The sequence below is a fragment of the Bos indicus x Bos taurus genome, chromosome 5 (assembly GCF_003369695.1).
Source record: "Bos indicus x Bos taurus breed Angus x Brahman F1 hybrid chromosome 5, Bos_hybrid_MaternalHap_v2.0, whole genome shotgun sequence".
NCBI classification, from domain to species: domain Eukaryota; kingdom Metazoa; phylum Chordata; class Mammalia; order Artiodactyla; family Bovidae; genus Bos; species Bos indicus x Bos taurus.
Window position 1 is genome coordinate 74,837,016 of NC_040080.1, and position 21,303 is coordinate 74,858,318.

At 35.1% G+C, this 21,303-nt stretch overlaps 1 protein-coding gene across 3 annotated transcripts in view; it reads right to left on the reverse strand.

Moving 5' to 3' along the window:
- Positions 1 to 869: 869 nt before the first annotated feature.
- Positions 870 to 21,303, reverse strand: part of MDM1 (Mdm1 nuclear protein) — a 28,827-nt gene continuing 8,393 nt past the window's right edge. For 2 of the 3 annotated variants that reach the window (XM_027542481.1, XM_027542483.1), the window contains 11 exons: positions 19,519 to 19,686; positions 18,145 to 18,248; positions 17,946 to 18,045; positions 12,961 to 12,990; positions 12,450 to 12,625; positions 11,131 to 11,439; positions 10,214 to 10,326; positions 10,007 to 10,116; positions 4,888 to 5,140; positions 2,937 to 2,996; positions 870 to 1,706 (listed from right to left, as the gene is read on the reverse strand). In XM_027542481.1, the coding sequence (XP_027398282.1) occupies positions 1,594 to 1,706; positions 2,937 to 2,996; positions 4,888 to 5,140; positions 10,007 to 10,116; positions 10,214 to 10,326; positions 11,131 to 11,439; positions 12,450 to 12,625; positions 12,961 to 12,990; positions 17,946 to 18,045; positions 18,145 to 18,248; positions 19,519 to 19,686 (1,536 nt within the window). In that variant the 3' untranslated portion in view covers positions 870 to 1,593. The remainder of the gene's footprint in view (positions 1,707 to 2,936; positions 2,997 to 4,887; positions 5,141 to 10,006; positions 10,117 to 10,213; positions 10,327 to 11,130; positions 11,440 to 12,449; positions 12,626 to 12,960; positions 12,991 to 17,945; positions 18,046 to 18,144; positions 18,249 to 19,518; positions 19,687 to 21,303) is intronic. The other variant, XM_027542482.1, reaches the window with a different exon arrangement.

Below are 21,303 nucleotides of genomic sequence, written 5' to 3' on the forward strand. Positions count from 1 at the left end.
TCTGTTTTGAATTTTTTACAGTATCATTTATGTTTTTGGTTTTTTGGCCACAAGGCATGTAGGAGCTCAGCTCCCCAACCAAGGATCGAACCTACACCTCCCGCATTGGTAGACAAAGTCTTAACCACTGGACCACCACGGAAGTCCCTGAACTGTAAAATTTTTAATAACTGCAGTTTATTATACATAATTGTGCATGAGTCTTTTTGAATTCTGATTTTCTCAGGGTATATGCCCAGTAGTGAGATTGCTGGGGCTTAGTAACTTTTTAAATCAACAGTTTTAAAAGGTCTGTGGAATGTAAGCAAATAGTTTGTATGCCTACAGTTCTTTATAATTTCATGATAACAAAAGACCTTTAAGGCCCTTACTGTGAACCAGTGATTTGCAAAAGCACTCTTGACCAAATTAAGCACTTTAGAACACAGACTATACACTTGTTTTCTAACCAGCAGGCATCAATATTCTGTGTATTATCTTCAGTAACTTCTGTCTATTGTAAATATTTATGTAAATATTTTATGCATTATATTTTATGAAATCCGTATTTTTTAGAAAATTAAGCAAATGATAAACAAGCAAGATAAAGAGTAAGACCACAGAACATGTCCTAAGAGTTAAAGAAGTATAATCAAAAAGTTTATGTCAAATTTTAAAAAAATGAGTCTGCCTTGGAAATTCTATGTTTTTTCCTATATTTGTGCAAAAACATTGTGGACTCAGTTTTGCTGCATTTGGATAAATGCAAAAGAAGTATGAAGTGCTTAAGCTGTTGTGAGTAAAATGTTTTTAAAAGATAATCATCTGTTCCATGTAATAACTCTCTAGAGAAGCCAAACCCTTGAAACACTTGAAACAAACAGAACTGAAACAGTTGATCGTTTTATTTCAAAATATCTACAAAGTTTTAATTTTCCATTATACAAATTTTTCAAAATTCAGACATTATTCAAATGTAAGCCAAAGTCCTTATACAAACAGAATACACACAAAGATAAAAAATATATTCTCTCAGCAAACTCTGTTACATAAATAAGAAAAATATATACAAAAGCTAGTATTTTCAATATGAAGTACAATTATTTTAACACTGCAACCACAAACAGAAGGTACTAAAATAAACACCACAGCAAAAGGTAAAGGAACAACAAATTCATTTTATGACATCTACAATTGTAAAGATACATAAAGCCACTCTTCAGGTAATCTATATTCACATTTAGATTTTAACTTTTACTTTACTTTATTCATATTTATGAATATTCTCTGGATAGGGGAAATTCACAATTCTACCAGCTAGCCTTGACACATTATACAAATTAGAACATGTGAAGAACTACATAATCTATGTCTTTATACTTTGGGAACAGATGCAAAAAGAATCCTTCAAAAGTTAAAATTTCATGAACCTGTGTTAAAAATTTTCCAGTAGACTGAATTGAGTATTGCAAAAAAAAAAAAACAATTCTTTTTAAGTGGGAAATGTTAGCAAAAAATCCAAATACTTGAAGTCTTAACATAGTAAAGCAATAATGAAAAAAGTATGCCAATGGTTCCCCCAGATAAAAGCAACTCAACTAGGTGTCTGCCTAGTTATGTTTTGCCCCAGAAATTCTCCTTCCTTTTTTGAGCTCGTGCCAGAGTTTGAAGAGCCTGAAGACTAGAAGCTGCAGAGCGAGCAGAAATTTCAGATAATCTGTCCTCATCTGCAATGAAAGAATTATATTCAGTGCAAAAAATCTCTTATAAAAATACTATGTTTCAAAACATCAAGAGAAAATTAAAAGCATCAAGCTCTGTAATGTCAATACTGACTATCAGAAACACATAATCTATTAAAATATAAGATTAGTATTTTTAGGATCATTCACAGTAATTTTCCAAGTTTATCATATTTAGAAATCAAACATTTCAATATTAAATGAGCATTCTGTTTTTTTTCTGAAATCCCGCTATGTCATTAACACAAACACATGGACTGTGATTTTGGTATTACTTGGAAACAATTCATCATCATACTATCTTGTCCTACTTTAAAAAGCACAGCTGTTTGAGCAAAAGAAACCCTCACATTTTAAAAACAAAATGTCATACCTTCACATGGTACCCACATCACATTTCTAAAGTAATTTCACTTAATATAGAAATGATGTGACTTTAATATGCTACCCTTCATTATTACTGAAATTTCTCATTCTGAGTAAGCAAATCAATTATCAAGTTATTTGTAAACACTGTTTTTCCATTAAAAAGAAAACAAGATAGGATTCAGTGTCCAGATATTGGCATTTCAAAACATAACAACTTGATTTCTAGCTCACTGAATTCTGAAAGGAGTGTCAAACTTGCTAAGAGGAAAGAACCATCAATGTGTGTGAAGCCATAATACATAAAGTATTCAAATTTACTTTCAAATTCAAAACTTATAAACAGTAATTTTATACTTCTTAGGTTGCATTAAAATAGTAATTTCAATTGTTCAACATCAAGAATTCAAAATTCCTCCTGCCACCATTATCAGTAACCAAATTTTTCAGAATAAAAACTACACAAGAGAAAAACACTCATTTTCCCTAATCATGTATTTTTTGAGAATATACAGACATTTGAAGAAAATGATGGATGTAATGCTAAGCCGATTCCTGAGCCACCAGTCAGCCAGGGTGGAAAACAGAGTACTGATGGTGGGTGTGATGCATCTCTTGCCATCCATTTGCTTTAAAACAGATTCTTCAAGGCTTAGTGCCTAGTTTACTCATGTATAAAATGGGGATAGTTTACCCCCTTCACAGAGTTTTAAGGATCTAATGAAAAGACATCTATGGAAGTACTCTGTAAACTATAAAGTGCTAACCGAATGTCAAATCATTATACTATTATAAACTACTATCTAATAAAATATACTGTTATCTTGTGTTATTTGACTACTGAAATACCTTCATCATTAAAGGCTTCATGCTGATGTAACTGGAAATTGTTCATCCTTGATTTTCCCACTTTAAAAAAAAAACAAAAGCCATAAGAAATTATCCTTCAAAGCCACCCAACAATGTATCTTACAGTCAACTTGAAGAGAAGGTAGACTGTCAAAAAGTTTAATTTTATACCTTTAATAGAAATTCCTGCCAAAGGGCCATTCATTAATTTATAATATGCTTAGCAAATATGTAAACAAACAGGGGATAACCTCCTGGGATTCTTCTCAATGACAATACTAATCTAACTTGAAGGAAATATAATAAGCTTCTCTTTAAAGATTATAGTTGGACTATACACATGTACAAAAGCAATATAAACCTAGGAAAAAGAAAATGGGAAACAAGAAAACAGAAAAGTTTGAAAAGTGGAAAGCAAATGGAAGGCAGTGAGTGTGTGGTTATCATAGCCAATGGAGCTGAATCCTAAGGCAGCAGAGAAGGGAAACCAAGAAGCAATCAATTTGCTCCCCTGATGGCTGGGTGGTTGGGAGTACTGAGTACCACTGAAAGTTGAAGGGAAGGGAAAACTGAATCAGGAATCTAATTGTCTTTCTACAAAATAGTCTACCAGATCCATCTTTAATTTTGCACAGCAGGGTAACAGCGCATCTTCCAAAAGAGGAATTGAGGTCTTATTGCTAAAGAAGGTTTATCACAGCTACTTTATGACTGAAAGACACCAGATTCAATTAGGGGAAAGGAGAAACCATATTCCAAATAGGGGCATTATATATATGTATCATTTATCTCCTCAACCAGGTAAAACATGCTATCCATGAAATAATAAGAGAATGCTTATATAAAAGGAGTATGCAATGTTTTTAAAAAAAAACTTAGAAATTTAAAATGTAGCAACATATTTTAAAACTCAAGTAGAAGATAAAAAATAGTAACCCTTTCAAATTAAAACAAAAAGACAGAGATGGAAAATATGACAGCTAAGATAAGAAAATAGCATCTTCAACATGTCCAACATCTGAAAAATAACAGTGCCAGAAGGGAGCAAGAGAGACTGCAGGGGAAGAAATTACTGACTAAATAATTTAAGAAAATTTCCCAGAACTGAGGAACATGACTTTTCAGATTGAAGAGCTTTACTGAGTACTAGCAAAATGAATGAAAAGGGACCCACCATAAAATTTCAGAGCACTAGGAATAAAGAGAAGATGCTAAGAGCTGTCAGGGAAAAAAAAAAGTCATACACAAAAATCAAAAATAAAAAGTGCATCAGATTTCTCAACAATAATAATGGACATAAAAAAAGAGCAAAGCAATAGCTAATAAAACCGAAGGAAAATATTTTATGACTTGATTCTATATCCAGGTAACATTTGGTAATGTCTGAAGACATCTTTGGTTGTCATACCTGGGGAAGAGGTGCTCTGGCATCTAATGGGTTGCCTATACATTTTTGGCCAAGAACGTCAGAGACATCTCACACTTAGACCAAAGTGAACTTGGGTATAGCACAACTTAGTGTGTCAAAGATGAGGGTTTTTTTCTGTTTAAAGAGATCTACTACGTTGCTGCTACTGCTGCTAAGTCGCTTCAGTCGTGTCCAACTCTGTGTGACCCCATAGATGGAAGCCCACCAGGCTCCCCCATCCTTGGGATTCTCCAGGCAAGAACACTGGAGTGGGTTGCCATTTCCTTCTCCAATGCATGAAAGTGAAAAGTGAAAGTGAAAAGCTCAATCATGTCCGACTCCTAGCGACCCCATGGACTGCAGCCCACCAGCTCCTCCATCCATGGGATTTTCCAGGCAAGAGTACTGGAGTGGGGTGCCATTGCCTTCTCCGGATCTACTATGTTAACTAAAACTAAATAAAATGGTATACTTACAGCCTTTGTATCTATCAATATAGCACTTTCCTTTTAATAGACAGAAAATTAAAACCTAAATAATTACCATTATGCTGGAATTCTGGATCTCTCAGGGAGCCCTGAATTCGACGAGAAGGATGCCAGTAGGATGTGGCGCAGGGTGGAGAAGCAGATTTCCCAGGTGTGTTAGGTGGGTATTCTGGCATTTTTGAAACGGGAAGAGTTGTCTCAACAAATTTGGGGATATTGGGTTCAGAATCTTCCCTCAAAGGCAAGGGATCAACTGTTTTAATACCAGCAGCTGGAGAAGTCAGGAGGGATATAGCACGACTTTCTTTCTAAACGACAAAAAAAAAAAAAAGCATATATGTGGGTACACATATATAAATAAAACAAACATTTAAATACACAAATAACCAAAAATGAAATAGGGAAAAATATGGGGAAAATTTATGAAACCTTCATGTGGGGAAGATTTTATAGGACTAACAACCAATATAATGATATTTAGCTAAATAAAAACAATATGTAAATACTTTAAAAAAGAAAAAGAAAAATGACAAACTTGGGGAAAATACACAACTTACTGGATTGACAATGAATCACCATTGTTACATAAATATTTCTTTAAAAGTAGCAAGATAAACCTAATTTAAAGGTAAAATAAGGACATATATCAACAATTCATATACAAACTACAAAGAGCAAACACATTCTACACCTCACTCATCAAATAATTTCAAAATACAAGTATTAATATAAGTACTAATTTTTTACTTAACAAATTATAAAAATAAATTTTAAGAAACAAACTATAATACCCTGAGTTGACAAAGATGTAGTAAAACTGGCGCTCTCATCAGTGTTACCGGTAGCACAACCTCACAGGGGAGCTGGTAAATCACAGCAAAAGCCTTAATACTGTGGTTCTCTGACCCCAAAATTAATACTTAAGGAATATTTACATAAAAAGAGGTAACAACAATAAGAACAAAAATGTAGGTAAAGGACGGATGATTTCTTTACAGCATTTTTCAAAACAGGAAAATTAAGATATAACAATAGGCATCTAGTTTTAAAAAATGTTACAGCAATAAGCATGTAGCCTTTAAAAAAACCACAGTATAACTGCAGATATCATATTCACAATTAAAAATCAAATTATAAATTAATGACATGGAAGTACATTTATAATACACTGCTAGGTGAGGGAAAATATATTATGAAAACTTATCTACAGCATAATAAACAAATACACTAAAATGGCTGTTTCTACAGTAGGTATGACTTTAACTTTTTTGGTTTGGTCAGTATCTTCTGTTTTTCCACAATGATTATGTATCACGAGGGTCAAAATCCCTGTATAACTTCACTTTTAGAATAATGTAAACCAGTAAAATCAAATATAGCTCCAAATTTTCCTGATTACTCCTTGTAATTGTTACCTTTAGTTATTAACTTCAAGTTTATCAATGCGATGTTCAAAACACTACTTTCTGATCTTAAGCATCATTTTTTACAATTAGAAAGCTTGGCTTATTGCTTCAAAGGGGAGATAGCCTGAGGTCTCACCAAAAAAACACAAATTTTTAAAAATCAAGATCTATTAATAAGATAAATACAAATCTTCCACTTGCTTCCCTTTTTAATCATGAAGATGTCTTATGAAAACTGATTTTTTTTCTTTTTGTACATATTTATAGAGAATTTGGAATTTCTGTCAAATTGGTTTTATTATTGTTAAAACCTGAATTAAATCCGTAGAATACTTGTAGTACATGGGGTCCCCAGGTTTAATTTAACTGACTTCATGATCTGTTCTTGAACCTAAAAACCTCCTTACTGGCCTCACTGCTTCTACTCTCCCCCAGTATAACGCGCTCTTCACTAAGTAGCCAGTAATTTTATTTATCAAGTGTATCAGAGATTTATATTTAATAGCTTGAAATCCTCCAAGAGCTTCCCACTGACATTAGAATAACATCCCCACTCCTTACCCAGCCTCCCTTCCCACCTTCATCCCCCACCTCTCCTCTGCCTCCTTCCTCCAGGCGCCACAGGCCTTCTCACTCTATGAACCTGTCACTGTTGTACACATGCCCCTGCTGTCCTTTCTATCTAGAAAACAATCTCTGGCCCACGTCTCCGCACTGGGCACCTCCCTCATTAGCCAGGTGTTGTTAAAATGTCACCTCCTCAGAGGTGCCTGTTCTGATGACTTAAAAACAGTCTCACCCACCCCTTGGAGGTTGTCTGCAGTTTTATTTAATTCATAGCACTCACTACTATCTGAAATTCTTTAAAAAAAAAATCATTTGTCTATTCTGCCAATGAAAATATAAGTTTCAAGACAGCAGAGATTTTATCTTGATTATCAATGAATCCCCAGATCCTAACAGTGCTTGGCACATTGTAAGAGCACAGTAAATTGTGGACTGAATGAATGAAAATGAAACTCCTGATATTCCCCTCCAAAGATGGCTGTGGTGCAGAGTTCTCTTACTCAGTGCAGAGCACTCTCCATCAATCCTGCTGGGTAAGTCAGAAACCTAGGAGTCATTATCCAACCCAGAACCAGGCCTTGATGTTGTTCCCCTCACACAATTCTTTAATTTCACTCATGTCTGTGCCCACCTTCCTAGTCCAAGCTATCATAGCTCCTACCTGGACTATTGCAATGGGCCTTCAGAGGTATCCATAGTCTCTTCTTGCCTTCCACGGCAGCCAGAACTTGCAAAACATGAATCAATCACAACATTCCCATATTTAAAATATTTCAATGGCTTTCTACTTTACTTAAGGTGAAAGAAATTCTTACTATTGCTCTCTTTTCCAACCTCATCTTGCATCTGCTTCCTGCCACACACAGGACTGGCTTTTGTTTCTTAAAACCCTATGTCCTTTCTCTCCACAGATCCTGGCATATGCTATGCTTCTCCCCACTCTTTTTACCTAGTTAGCTCTTCTTCCTCTGTATCTCAACTCAATTATGACTTCTTCAAAGAAGCATCCTTGACTTTCAAGAAGCTTCCTGATCTCCATTACTGGGTCAATTCCTTCCAGAATAGCAGTATATACTTCTCTGAAACAATTACTAGTTTTAATTTTACTTTTTGGGGGGTGTAGGTTCAGTAAAATCAGGTACCATGTCTGAAAGTGAAAGTCACTCAGCCATGTCGACTCTTTGCAACCCCATGAACTATAGTCCATAAAATTCTCCAGGCCAGAACACTGGAGTGGGTAGCCTTTTCCTTCTCCAGGGGATCTTCCCACCCCAGAGATCGAACCCAGGTCTCCTGCATTGCAGGCAGATTCCTTAGCAGCTGAGCCACCAGGGAAGCCCAAGAATACTGGAGTGGGTAGCCTATCCCTAGCGGATCTTCCCAACCCAGGAATCGAACCTGGGTCTCCTGCATTGCAGGTGGATTCTTTACCAGCTGAGCTACATGGAAAGTCCAATGCACCATGTCTACTTCCACTTATTATCACAAGCACAGAATCTAGCATGTAAGTAAATGGATAAGAAACATCTGCTGAATAAAGTGAGCTAACAAACACTTGGGTTTTTAATATTATTTACAAAATGTACAGATGGTACTTGACAAACCAATACCATGAAAATTCTACTCTCAAGTCTTACGAGACAGTGCTGTTAAAGAGTTAAAAATGTGGGCTCTGAGAAGAGACTGCCTGGGGACAAATTCTGCTTCACTGTTTGGCAGCTGTATCACCTCAGTTTCACCTAAATGGGAGTATTAACAATATTTACTTCACAGATTCATTATGAAGACTGAACAAATTAATACATGTAGAGTACTTAGCACAGAGCCTAGAACATAGTAAGTGTTCAGTAAATGCTAGCTATTATGATCATCTGCACATAAGTTTCCCAACTTGCTGCTGCCCCATAATACTCCCACAATTCAAGGTTATGTCATTAAAAGTTACCAGCAAAAAATATTTCTGGATATTATGATAGTAATTCTTGTTAACTCCTATGGTAAAAAAGATAGAATGATATTAAACAATGGCAACTGAATGACAGGGATAATTTATTGCTAACTGAATATACTGCTAATTCAATTGCTAAATGAATTATCGATATCAATTTATTGATAATTTAATGACTTATGGATTTAATGTTATGATAGTAGCTTTTTTACGGAAAAAAAGGGGGGGAAATCATTGTGTATAGCAGGTTTAATGACTCCTCTGCCTACCAGCAACCAAAGCGTAAACAATGGGGGAAAAAAAACAAATCTAGCTCCTGGTATGGCTACCTAATATTATGATTCAAATGATTGTCACCTCTTTCCTGGATACTGTAATTGACTAGTTTCAATTACATGCTCTTGCACCTCTATTGTCCATTCCCAATACAGTAGCCAGAGTGACGCTTGGAAAAACCTACGTCAAATCATATCATTCCTCTGCTCCTCCAAAGACTTTGCATTTTATTCAGAATAAAATGCAAAGTGTTTGCTATGACCGCTAAGGCCCTACACAATTTAATCCCTCATTACGCCTCTGACCTCACTGCCCATTCTACTCTCTCTCTTGCTCTCATCTCCAGCCATGCTGACTCCCTGCCTGTTCATCAAGGAATCAGGCACCTTTTCAACTGGAGGACTTTGCACCTGCTGCTCTTTTTGTAAAATGCCTTCCTAGATATGCATATAGGTCAGTCCCTTACCTGCTTCAGATTCTGCTCAAATGCCACCCTCTCAGTGAGAACTTCCCTGGCCAAGTCCCACTCACTTCCCCTGCTTTATTCTTCTCCTTAGCCCCTATCACTATCTAAAATACTGTGTATTTTACCTAATTATCCTGTTTACTGTCTCCCTCCTCCTCTAGAATGTGAATTCAGTGAAGGTCAGGATTTCTACCTTCATCTTTCACTGCTACATCTCCAGTTAAATCAGTGCCTGGACAAAACTGTCAGAGTAGATGCACAATCAACAGTATAGTTTTTCTTCTCTCTCTCTCTGTTGTCACTACTGACAATATTTGAAAGTATGCAGTCAAAATACAATGGCACTACCCTCAAGAACAATTCAATGCCTTTGCCTTCTCAAAGTAAGTTAATAACCTCCACATATGACGGACAGAATTTTCTAAAATCTGAACCTCTCATGTATTTATTGCATGTGACTAAAATAATCACTTCCTAAAGAGATGTTTTTCTCCAAAGTGTAAATATTTACCTTCCTAAAGTCATTCTTCAAAGTTTCTAAGCCATCCTGAGAGGATATTCTTTTCCTCTGTTCTATGACTGGAGGCTTCACTTTAGATGGAGACACTAAAACAGCACCACCTGGAAAAATACAGAAGATGCCACTGTTTCAATTTAAACTAAATTATCACGTAGAGGAAGCAGGTGAAATAAGAACTGTACGGTGTCCGCCTATTACCAACAGCTGGAGTGGTAAGATCATGATGAGTCCTCTGGATTCCACCCAGTTCTCTCAGCTTTGGAGTAGGAAGCCTGCCTCCTTTCCCTGAAGACATAGAAGACGACTCCGACCTACAAATTAAGACAATTATGAAGCATGTCCTCTAGAAAATATTAAAAAAAAAATACTGTGCCATCATTATGCAATTAAAGCATAAACCTGTAAGAGAAGGCCATTTGGCTTCTGAAAAAATAAGAAACAAATCCACATGCAGTTAAGAGAAACTGACTACTGGAAAAGAAGGGAGATCACTGCAAGTAAGCAACATACTGGAGAATTCTTCCCCTGAGTCAGAGCCTAGCTTCCATTAGCTGCAAAAGTCGTGAATGAATAATAAGGGCGTTGGACTATGGACAAAAAACACCATAACCAATGGTAGAGAACCATTCCCCAAAACAACTGGCATATAAATCAAGAGAAATTAGCTATTCGCAGAAATCATTTATTTTAACATCACAAAAATTCTTTCTTTTTCCGTATAACCATCTGATAGTAAAGAATATTAGTTATTTTTCCTTAAGTCATAAAGGAAGTCATTCTTTCAGAGATATCTAGTTAATCATATCTTGAAAATCATAATTAGTAGGATATAAATAAAAAGAATACTAACTACTTCCTCCCCAAGTAATTCAGTGTTCAAGTGTTCAATTCCCAATTAGTGCAGTGGGACTAATGATTTTGAGTGACTCAAATCCCTGAGTGAATCAAATTATATAAACCATGTAGAAATGTCTATTTCATGACATTAAAATAAAATCTGCTTTTTATTAGTCATGAAACCAAAAATGTAAACCACTATCATTAGTGACAAAATGAAATACTTATTATCTGTGAACAATAATGAGTCTAAATACTGATTAATTTTAAACACTTACTCTTCTTTGATCTTGTCTGCTTTAGACTTTTCCTGTACTTCCAGCTTCTCCAGCTCTTCCACGTTAACCTGCTTGTCCCCCTCCTCCTTCTCCTCCTCCCCCTTCTCCTCCTCCCCACTTGGTTGTTTCTGTACGTCTTCAGTGGTGTCCTCAGCATCCCACGCCAGACGCCTTCTAACAGGTATGGGAGCATTTGACACACCCAATTTCTCTGTGGTAGTTTTCTGGGGCTGTTCTTCCAAAATAGTTCTTTTTTCTTCTAGCTGTGTAGAAGGACATTTCTGCGAAGTCTTATGGCTTGTAGGATCTCTGTGTAACAAAATAAGTTTTATTTTAAATTTAGTAGTTTTGAGGTTTCTAGTTGATACTCATTAAGTCCGTCATTTCCTTCCATGGTTCACAACTATGTTTCCCACTGATATTGCTTTGCCCAGATATTGAAGGAAAAAATCAAACTAAGAGTTCATTTTATAGGAGTTACAATATTCCAAAATAAATTTATGTCCTTTTACTCCTACCATCACACATATATGCCTGTACTCCTGCTGACAAAACTCCTATGTATCTTTCAACTCATAAATGCATACATAAACTAGGACCCCCGAGATGGTTTAACTTGTTCAGTTACTCAATTAGGGTTTGTGCACAAACTCGTGTGTACTTATACACCAAATAAGCTAATTCAAATTTTGTATTTTAGATTAGGTTAATCTTTTTGAGTCACCGTTAAAGAACAAATTTTGTGGACTTTTAAAATCAGATGTCACATAGTTAGAATTTACAGTTCAATTTGGTATGTATGATCATACTAATACTCTATGAAAACAGAAAACTATTTTATTTGATGCAAATCAATGTGCTATTCCTGTTAATAGTTTGTGTTCACTTTAAAACCTAAAATAGAAGTGTTTCACAGAATCAGGGCCAGAATTCCATATTAATCACAAAAATCCATTAATGAATGATAATGGATATGTACTAATAGCTAATATTCTCTAAGTCTTAATTATTGTTGTCTTTTTGTTTTACTTTTAAAGTTTTATGTCTACTGCTAGTCATCCCCATTTTACTCTTAATTGCGAACAAGGAATATGATAAAATCTAAACTTCCAGATTTAAATTACGCATTATTTCTACACAGGTGTGTAAAGCAAGTATGTATAGCTTTACTTTTCACAAAAAATAAACTAAAAGTAGTTAGTGGCTGATATATTTCCATTTGACTATACAAAATTTGAGTCTTCATATCATGTTCCTATGTAATTCTATGATCCACATTACTCTACAACATATTCCACTGTCCACTAAGAACATCTCACCCAGCAAGATCTAGTGCTCTGATGTTGCTGCTAATGGTTCCTTCTGAGCTCGTGGTTGAGGAGACATCCCAACAGCGGTTGTTTTCAGACAGAATCTGATTTAGATGGTCCCGAGAAAAATGGGTTCCCTGAACTCGTTTCCTATAAAACTCAGCCTTCTCTCGGAGTTCTTTAACCTATGCAGGAGAATTGAGATACCATGTATTATTTTAAACGCTCCTTGCAAATACCACCAAGTAGCATATCCAAGACACTGCACAAATACAGCCAGAAACCAAGGAGAAAGAAAGGCAAAAATAGCCACATACATTCATAAGGCTATGTGCATTTTTAAGCAGAAATTAAAATAGTCAAGCTTAAGCACAATGCAATTATTTTATTTCAGGCCAGCAGGCAGGGAGAAATTTTGCAGCAACTAAGAAAAACACTGACACCTACTTCTTTCTTCAACTGAAATTACACAAGTACTCTATGCATTATTACAATTTTTAAAAACATGAAAGCAACCAACCTCCGCATACCACATGGCATTTAGAGAAGCCTAGGGGAGGAATACAGAAACATACTTAATGACAGGTTAATGCCATAATTGAATATTAATGGGAATCAATGAAATATCTTATTATTCTTCCTTCTAAATATATACCAAAACTTGTCAATCAATATTTTTTATAGTATTTTTAACAACATTTAATTTGGTAACCAAGATACCTTAACATTGCCTTGAAAACCAATGACATTCTTGCATGAGTGGAATGCTGTCCACCACAAGGTAACCTAATGACTATTTCCCCACCTCTGGAATAGTACTGACATGCCAGAAAGCCCTAGCCTCAGTCATTACTTCTTGGCTTACGTACAGCTGCTACTACCACAGAAGCACCACTGAGACAGTCTCATGACTTCCCCCTCCAAATTCCTCAACATTCCCTTGTAATCGGCCAAACCAGTATTAAATACATAATTTAAAAGACTATCACAATAATAGATGTAATAAATTTGACAAAGTAACAGGATACTCCCCCAAAATATTCTGATGAACTATATATAAGGTGACTCACATATTAATTCCCTCATATGCAAATAATATATTTTCACATGAAAAGGAGTCTCTTATACTCACTGAAACTCTTTCATTTTATACATTATACTGCCACCTTCTGACTTTCTTAAATACAATTCCACAATGTAAAAAAACTAAGTTGCAGCTTAAAATTATTTTCAATAATCTATTTGATTTATTCTCAAAAAACTGTGTAATTTCTTCCTAACATAAAGACAGAGTATTAGCCTGAAAAGGCTATCTGGATGCTGTCTGCTAAAGCTGCTCTTCTCTCACTTGAAGACACAAAGCATATAATGAAATTAGCACTGTGAAAGCAACTGGAGAAACATATCCTCAGCTCCTTAAGGATACTACTGATGCAGAGGGAGGCAAGCGCTACGTCTAATGAATCAGCCAAAGCAAAGGACAGCACCTGCCAGGGCAAAAAAAAAAAAACCACGAAATCCCAATAGAATCCTATTGCTCTAATGAACCAAACCTGAAACATTCCCAAAGGATAATTCAAAACATTGTTTTCTTCAAATGTTTTCTTCACTGTCAAAAAAATTGAGCCATATTCATTTACCATTTTTTTTTAACTTACAGAAAATTACTAGTTAACGTTTTTTTCATTTAACAGGTAGAATTGAGACACATGGATTGAGTCTGAACTCATAATCAGGGTATTCTGAATGCACAGGAACCTTGTAATAAAGTGCCTTGATAGAATCCAGATTTTATTTCTAATAAGTCCCTGCATGCTTCAAATGTATCATGGTCACCCTGATTTATCATCACCTGCATGATAAAATCTTCATGTCTTAGGATCACTTCCTCCTCTGCACTCTCAAAGCTCTTCATGCATACCCTCATTAGTACTTATTTCATTTTTCTGGAATTATTGCTTGTGTCATTCTCCCCTACGAACCTACAAATCCCTTGAGGTAAGGGATAATGTAGCCTTTCAACATTGATTCCACAACCTGTTCCTGAGTGTGGACTAAGTGCTAGGCCTGAGCTACACGGCTGGTAGCAAACAAAGCTAAGCAAGAAAGGGCCTGCACTCAGTGAACTCACAATCTGGTAGAGGAGGCAGACTTCCTCCTATATGATAAGTCATTATCATAACACTGGTATGATCTATGCCATAATAAACAAATGAGATATACACTGAAGGAAGGTTTCAAAGGGGGTCCTACCAGTCCTGAGTTGAGTGAGGGTCGAGCAAGAAGGAGCCACGGAGAAGGCTGCGTTCTGTCCATGGGGGAGGACATCACTGATTGATGAATGAGAGGATGGACAAACATCCCCTCCATGTACACAATGACCCAGTTTTATTTGACACTGATTCTTTTTTAAAAAGGGAATGGAGATACAGAAATTCTGTAAAAACTTTATTCAGCTTTGTCTGTTACTGACATTTAAAACTCAGTGCTTTAAATTGACTTTATCAGCAATCTTTGTTAATAATCTTCATGCTAATGTTGCAATATTTTGCAAATACATAATTTTAAACTTCTGCAATCCTAAACTAATATGAAAAAATAGGAGGCTGATATTTTCAAAGTAAGGTGTTTGTTCCGCTAGAAAGTGTAAAAAAATCAGTGGCTTGAACTCAGTGTTAAAAACAATCCTCACAGCCAAAAACCAGAGTCACTAAAAAAGATATGAATAAGCCATGCCAAACAGTTAAAGCAATACATACACCCCTTCCCAGGTCAAGTAATACAATCAGATAACATGACATAAATGCTATAAATGTCTTCCTTTCTGAATTTCTCTTTGTAAATTAAGAACACAACTAAATTTGTTTAAAATTTAAATGTAAAAATTCAAACTCAGAAAATTGGGGAATAAAATACTTCTTTTTTCCAAAATTCATCCCCTGAAAATGAAGAGTCATCTTATACCTAAAAGTGCTTAAAAGTCTGTCAAATTATAGAACGTCTCTCAAAAGTGGCACTTCATCTTGAAACAAAGTCCAATTTCTGGAAGCACATCAGAAAAAAATGATCTCAACCAATGTAGTTGGGATGATAAGAAGACTACCTAAAAATCAAGGGAAAAAGGGATTTAACACAGATCCAGCAGTTAATCTGAGGATGGGACTTAATTGCAATTGTTGGTTATTATTAAAAAAACAACCCTTGAAGTGAGCATTTTAAAGAGGAATAGTGCCACTGGTTATAGTTTGGAGGCAACAAACAATTACTGGACCAAAAAGTCAACTACCTTAATGTTATGTGAATATGAACTTGGGACTTGGTTTAAAATACCTAGTGACTACATTATTTATAGATTCAAAAAGTACAATATCTCAAAGAAGAAACAGGAAATGAAGATGACACATGGACTAGAAAACTGTAACATGACTTCAATTGAGTTAATACTCAAATAATAAAGTTACCAATGTCCAAGTGCATTTGAAGAGTGTGAATAATATTCCATGAAATGTTAGGAGTAGGATAATGTGGGTATACCTAATTGTTGGTACACAAAAAGCAGCCACATAAAGTATCTTCCAGGGAAAAAAATGTATATAAGATTTAAGTTAAATATTAAATGTCTATGACCTGGTCAACTAAAACTGTTATCACCATCAGTGATCACTAATCTCATAACTAAAAATTCTTATTCTTTTCTAACTCCAATTTGCTTTTTGAATGATTTTGACCATGAAGTTAAGGCAAATTATTCCACTAATTTAAACACTTTAAACCACCAGTAGTAGTTAATAAAACAAACACCCCAGAAAAGTCACATTACCATAGGAATCTTAAAGAGAGAAATCTTAAATAGGAAATCTTAAAGAAAGATCTTAATTTAACAACAAAAACAAAAATGTCCTCTTCCATGAGGGCAAGAATAAGGATTGTTACCTTACCATAACTTCAGATGTAACAATCCTCGGAGTCCATTAAATGTTTAGATCTAAATCTTAACTACGTTAAAGCCTTTGACTATGTGGATCACAACAAACTGTGGAAAATTCTTAAAGAAATGGGAATACCAGACACCCTTACCTGCCTCCTGAGAAATCTGTATGCAAGTCAAGAAGCAACAGTTACAACCAGACATGGAACAACAGACTGGTTCCATATTGGGAAAGGAGTACGTCAAGGCTGTATATTGTCACCCTGCTCATTAACTTATATGCAGAGTACATCATGAGAAATGCTGGACTGGATGAAGCACAAGCTGGAATCAAGACTACCAGGAGAAATATTAATAACCTCTGATATGCAGATGACACCACTCTTATGGCAGAAAGCGAAGAACTACAGAGCCTCTTGATGAAAGTGAAAGAGGAGACTGAAAAAGCTGGCTTAAAGCTCAACATTCAGAAAACTAAGATCATGGCATCTGGTCCCATCACTTCATGGGAAATAGATGGGGAAACAGTGGAAACAGTGACAGGCTCCAAAATCATTGCAGATGGTGACTGCAGCCATGAAATTAAAAGATGCTTGCTCCTTGGAAGAAAAGTTATGACCAACCTAGACAGCACATTAATAAGCAGAGACGTTACTTTGCCAACAAAGGTCCATCTAGTCAAAGCTGTGGCTTTTCCAGTAGTCATGTATGGATGTGAGAGTTGGACCATAAAGAAATCTGAGCACAAAAGAATTGATGCTTTTGAACTGTGGTGTTGGAGAAGACTCTTGAGAGTTCCTCAGACCACAAGGAGATCCAACCAGTCAATCCTAAAGGAAATCAGTCCTGAATATTCACTGGAAGGACTGAATGTCAAGCTGAAACTGCAATACGTTGGCTACCTAATGTGAAGAACTGACTTACTGGAAAAGACCCTGATGCTGAGGAAGACTGAAGGCAGGAGGCGTAGCCAACGACAGAGGATGAGATGGTTGGATGGTATCACCGATTCAATGGACATGAGTTTGAATAAGCTCCGGGAGTTGGTGATGGACAGGGAAGCCTGGCGTGCTGCAGTCCATAGGGTTGCAAAGAGCTGGACACTACTGAGCTACGGACACTACTGAACTGACTGAAACCCTAACTACCAACTCATCTTAATTTTAAAAAGTCTCAGGCCAAGAGATAATCTTTCCAAAACAATTGAGCTAACAGTGGTGCAGTCAGACAAACCAATCTTGAAAAATTAATCAGTCTTCACTTGAGAGTGGAGGTCTGCAGATTATAAAATAATCAAGTCTATAATGCTACAATTCTATAAACTGACTTCATTAACATAAACAGTTGATTTGAAAAACATTTTTAACTTTAAAGACCTTGTAATTAATCTCTAAGGAGCTAGTTGGTATTTAAAAAAAAAAGTAAATACACTGATAAATAATATCCAACTGATACTTCTGGTGCTATCACCGCATCATATACCTTCAAATTGTAGTCTCTACTACTAGGTAAAACTATTGAAATTTAACTGAAGTAGTATCAGAGAAAATGTGGGTTTACTGAGCTTATATACTCACCTGATTTGGTATGTTTTCCTTCACACGTGTCCAAGCCCCAGCTTTATATAAATACTGGGCTGGGCTTAGAAATTTTGCTCTATATTCTGAATTCACCTTCCTAACAGAAATGAAATGAGAGTAAATATTTTAATGAAATGAGAGTAAATATTATGCTGATCAGCTAAATACTATGATATTTTTCTTACAAAATACATACCCAAGCCTTTGATGTCTCCAAGGAGTAAGTTTCTTTTTAGGCTGGTTTGAGTTTTTTGATTCCATCTCTGCTTCTGATTTTAAAGGATCATCTGCTTTATTACACTAAAATGAAAATAATTTGAACTTTTCATGCTCCACTTATGTTATACATTAATGTGACAATACAGATGTCATAAAGTATACTTGGATACTGAATTATAATTGCTTTTAAAACTAAGATTTTACTACTAAGATAATGCAGAAATCACAAGTCAACAAGCAAGTTCTGAAACTAGTATATCTGGTTAGTTTCTTTAAGTATATAGCTCAGGATATGGTTTCATTTTCTAACAGTAAAAATTTTACATACTTGGCTAGGAAAAATGTTTTAATCATATCAAGTTTACTTATTTAGATGTTCAACTACCTTTTGAACATTGGTCTTACATTTTCCCTTGATATTCTAAATCTACACTTGTTACAATAATTAAATGGAAGGTCCCAAAAAGTAAGTTAGCACATTGCTTTAGTGAGTAACTTAACAATTCTTTTTCTCTTTAAGAATATCCTAAGTCCAAATAAAAAAGTATTATACATTATTATACACACACATTATATATAATATATATGTATGATTTTTATAATACATATATAACTATGTTTATTATATATATATATATAAATCATTTTACTTTTAGTCATATAGTTTTCACTCTTAGAATCCATAAAATAGGTATGACATTCCAGGAGATTCAAAAATAGGACCTATCCCTGATCTACCTATAATTTACAATAGTTTTAACCTGATGATGCAATTCAAACAGCTGTAAATTTTTTACAGAAGTAGGTGTTTGTACGTACTGAGTTAAGTCGTGTGAATTATACTGGCTATAATTTGGTATACTAAAGCTCTAGTTTAAAATAACATGTGTGTATGTGTATTTCTGTCTTAATTTCCATTATTTAGTTTAAAGTATGTGTTTCTATCACCACTGTAACCCCTGAAGTTCACAATACTGTAAGGCCAATCATTTGATATTAGGCATAGCAGACTTACATGCTATATTATTAAGCATTCGTTGCACTGTATTATACTTAATTATTTACATCTCTGTCTACCCCAGGCAATAAGAGCTCATGGCCCAAGAGCTGCTTAAGGCTTAGTGTGGTTATAATTGTATTCTCAGTACCTACCAGTGCCTGGCTTCTACCAAGGGCTCAATGAACACTTGACATTAAGTGAACAAACAAATTAATGAACTAGCTAAAAACAAAAATCTCAAATGGAAACTTATAAAGTTGTAAATGTTGGTAAGTAAAAGAAAATGTGATATTGTAAAGTAACTAGCCTCCAACTAAAATAAATAAATTAAAAAAAAGAATTGACAAATACCTTCTTTTCAGGAGATATTGTTTCAAAATTTCCGTTTTCCTTCAAATGACTTCTTAATTTTGGTTCTTTTACTGGGGATAAGCCCTTAAAATTTCTTTTGTATTCAGTTTCATGGATGAATGAGTTACCTTTGAATTGTGGAATAAATTTGCTTTTATTGTGGAAAACCTTAAAACAAAAATTACTTTAGTTTAGTTTTCTTTGTTAAATATGTAGAACTTAGAACTTCAATTGCTTAAAGCATTCCACATATAAAGTTGAATCATCAGGATACAAAAAAGGGAAAATTATATACGACTATAATTTGATTTCACATGGCTAATTAATAGCCATTGCAACAAAAGCAAAAATAGGCAAATGGGATTGTGTCAAACTTAAAAAAAAACTTCTCTACAGAAAACAATCAACAGAGTGAAGAGACAAACGACTGAGTACAAGAAAATACCTGCATACATCTTTTAAGGGGTCAATTTCTAAAATATTTAAAGAAATCAAGGAACTCAACTCAATAGCAAAAAACAACCTGATTAAAAAACGGGCAAAGAGGCATAAAAACAGACACATAGACCAATGGAACAGAATGAGTCCAGAAACAAGCCCATGCATATATGGTCCATTAATTTATGACAAGGCAGTCAAGAGTCAAGAATGTAAAATGGGGAAAGGGTTTCATCAATAAATGCTGCTAAGAAAACTGGATAGCCACATGTAAAAGAATGAATCTAGACCACTATCTTATGCCATATATAAAAATTAAATCAAAATGGATTACAGATTTGAATGTAAGCCCTGAAACCATAAAACTCCTAAAAGAAAACATAGGCTAAGCTCCTTGACATGAATCTTAATGATTTTTTGGATTTGACACCAAAAACAAAGGCAACAAAAGCAATCATAAACAACTGGGACTACATCAAACTAAAACATTTCACACAAGAAGGGAAAACATCAACAAAATTAAAACATAACCTATGGAATGGATGGCATCACCGACTCGATGGACAAGAGTTTGGGTGAACTCCAGGAGTTGGTGATGGACAGGGAGACCCGGCATGCTGCAATTCATGGGGTCGCAAAGAGTTGGACACAACTGAGTGACTGAACTGAACTGAACTGATAGAATGGGAAATTTTGCAAATCATATGTGATAAAGAGTTAATATTCAAAGTAGAACTCATAAAACTGAATAGAAAAAAACAAGCTGATTAAAAATAAGCAAAAGAACTTTTTTCCAAAGAAGACATAAATGGTCAACAGGTACACGAAGGCATCACTAATCATCAAGGAGTAAATCAACATCAATGAGACTTTACCTCACATATGTTAGAACGGGCATTAACAAAATACAAAAGATAACAAATATTGGTGAGGATGTAGAGAAAAGGGAACCCCTGTCCACTATTTGTGGGAATGTAAATTCATATGGAAAGCAGTAATGAGGGGTCCTCAAAAAATTTAAAATATAATTATCATATGATCCAGCAACCCTATTCCAGGTATATATCCAAGCGATATGAAATCAGTATCTCTAGATAATCTACACTGCCATGCTCATTATAGTATTCACAATAGCCAAGATACAGAATCAATCTAAGTGTCCATGGACAGATGCATGGATAAAGAAAATGGAATATTATTTGGCATTTAAAAAGCAAATCCTTCATTTGCTACAACATGGATGAACCTGGAGAACATATGTTAAGTGAAATAAGCCAGGCACAGAAAGACAAAAATACTACATGGTTTGATCCCACTTATATGTGGAATCTAAAAGAATTCATAGAA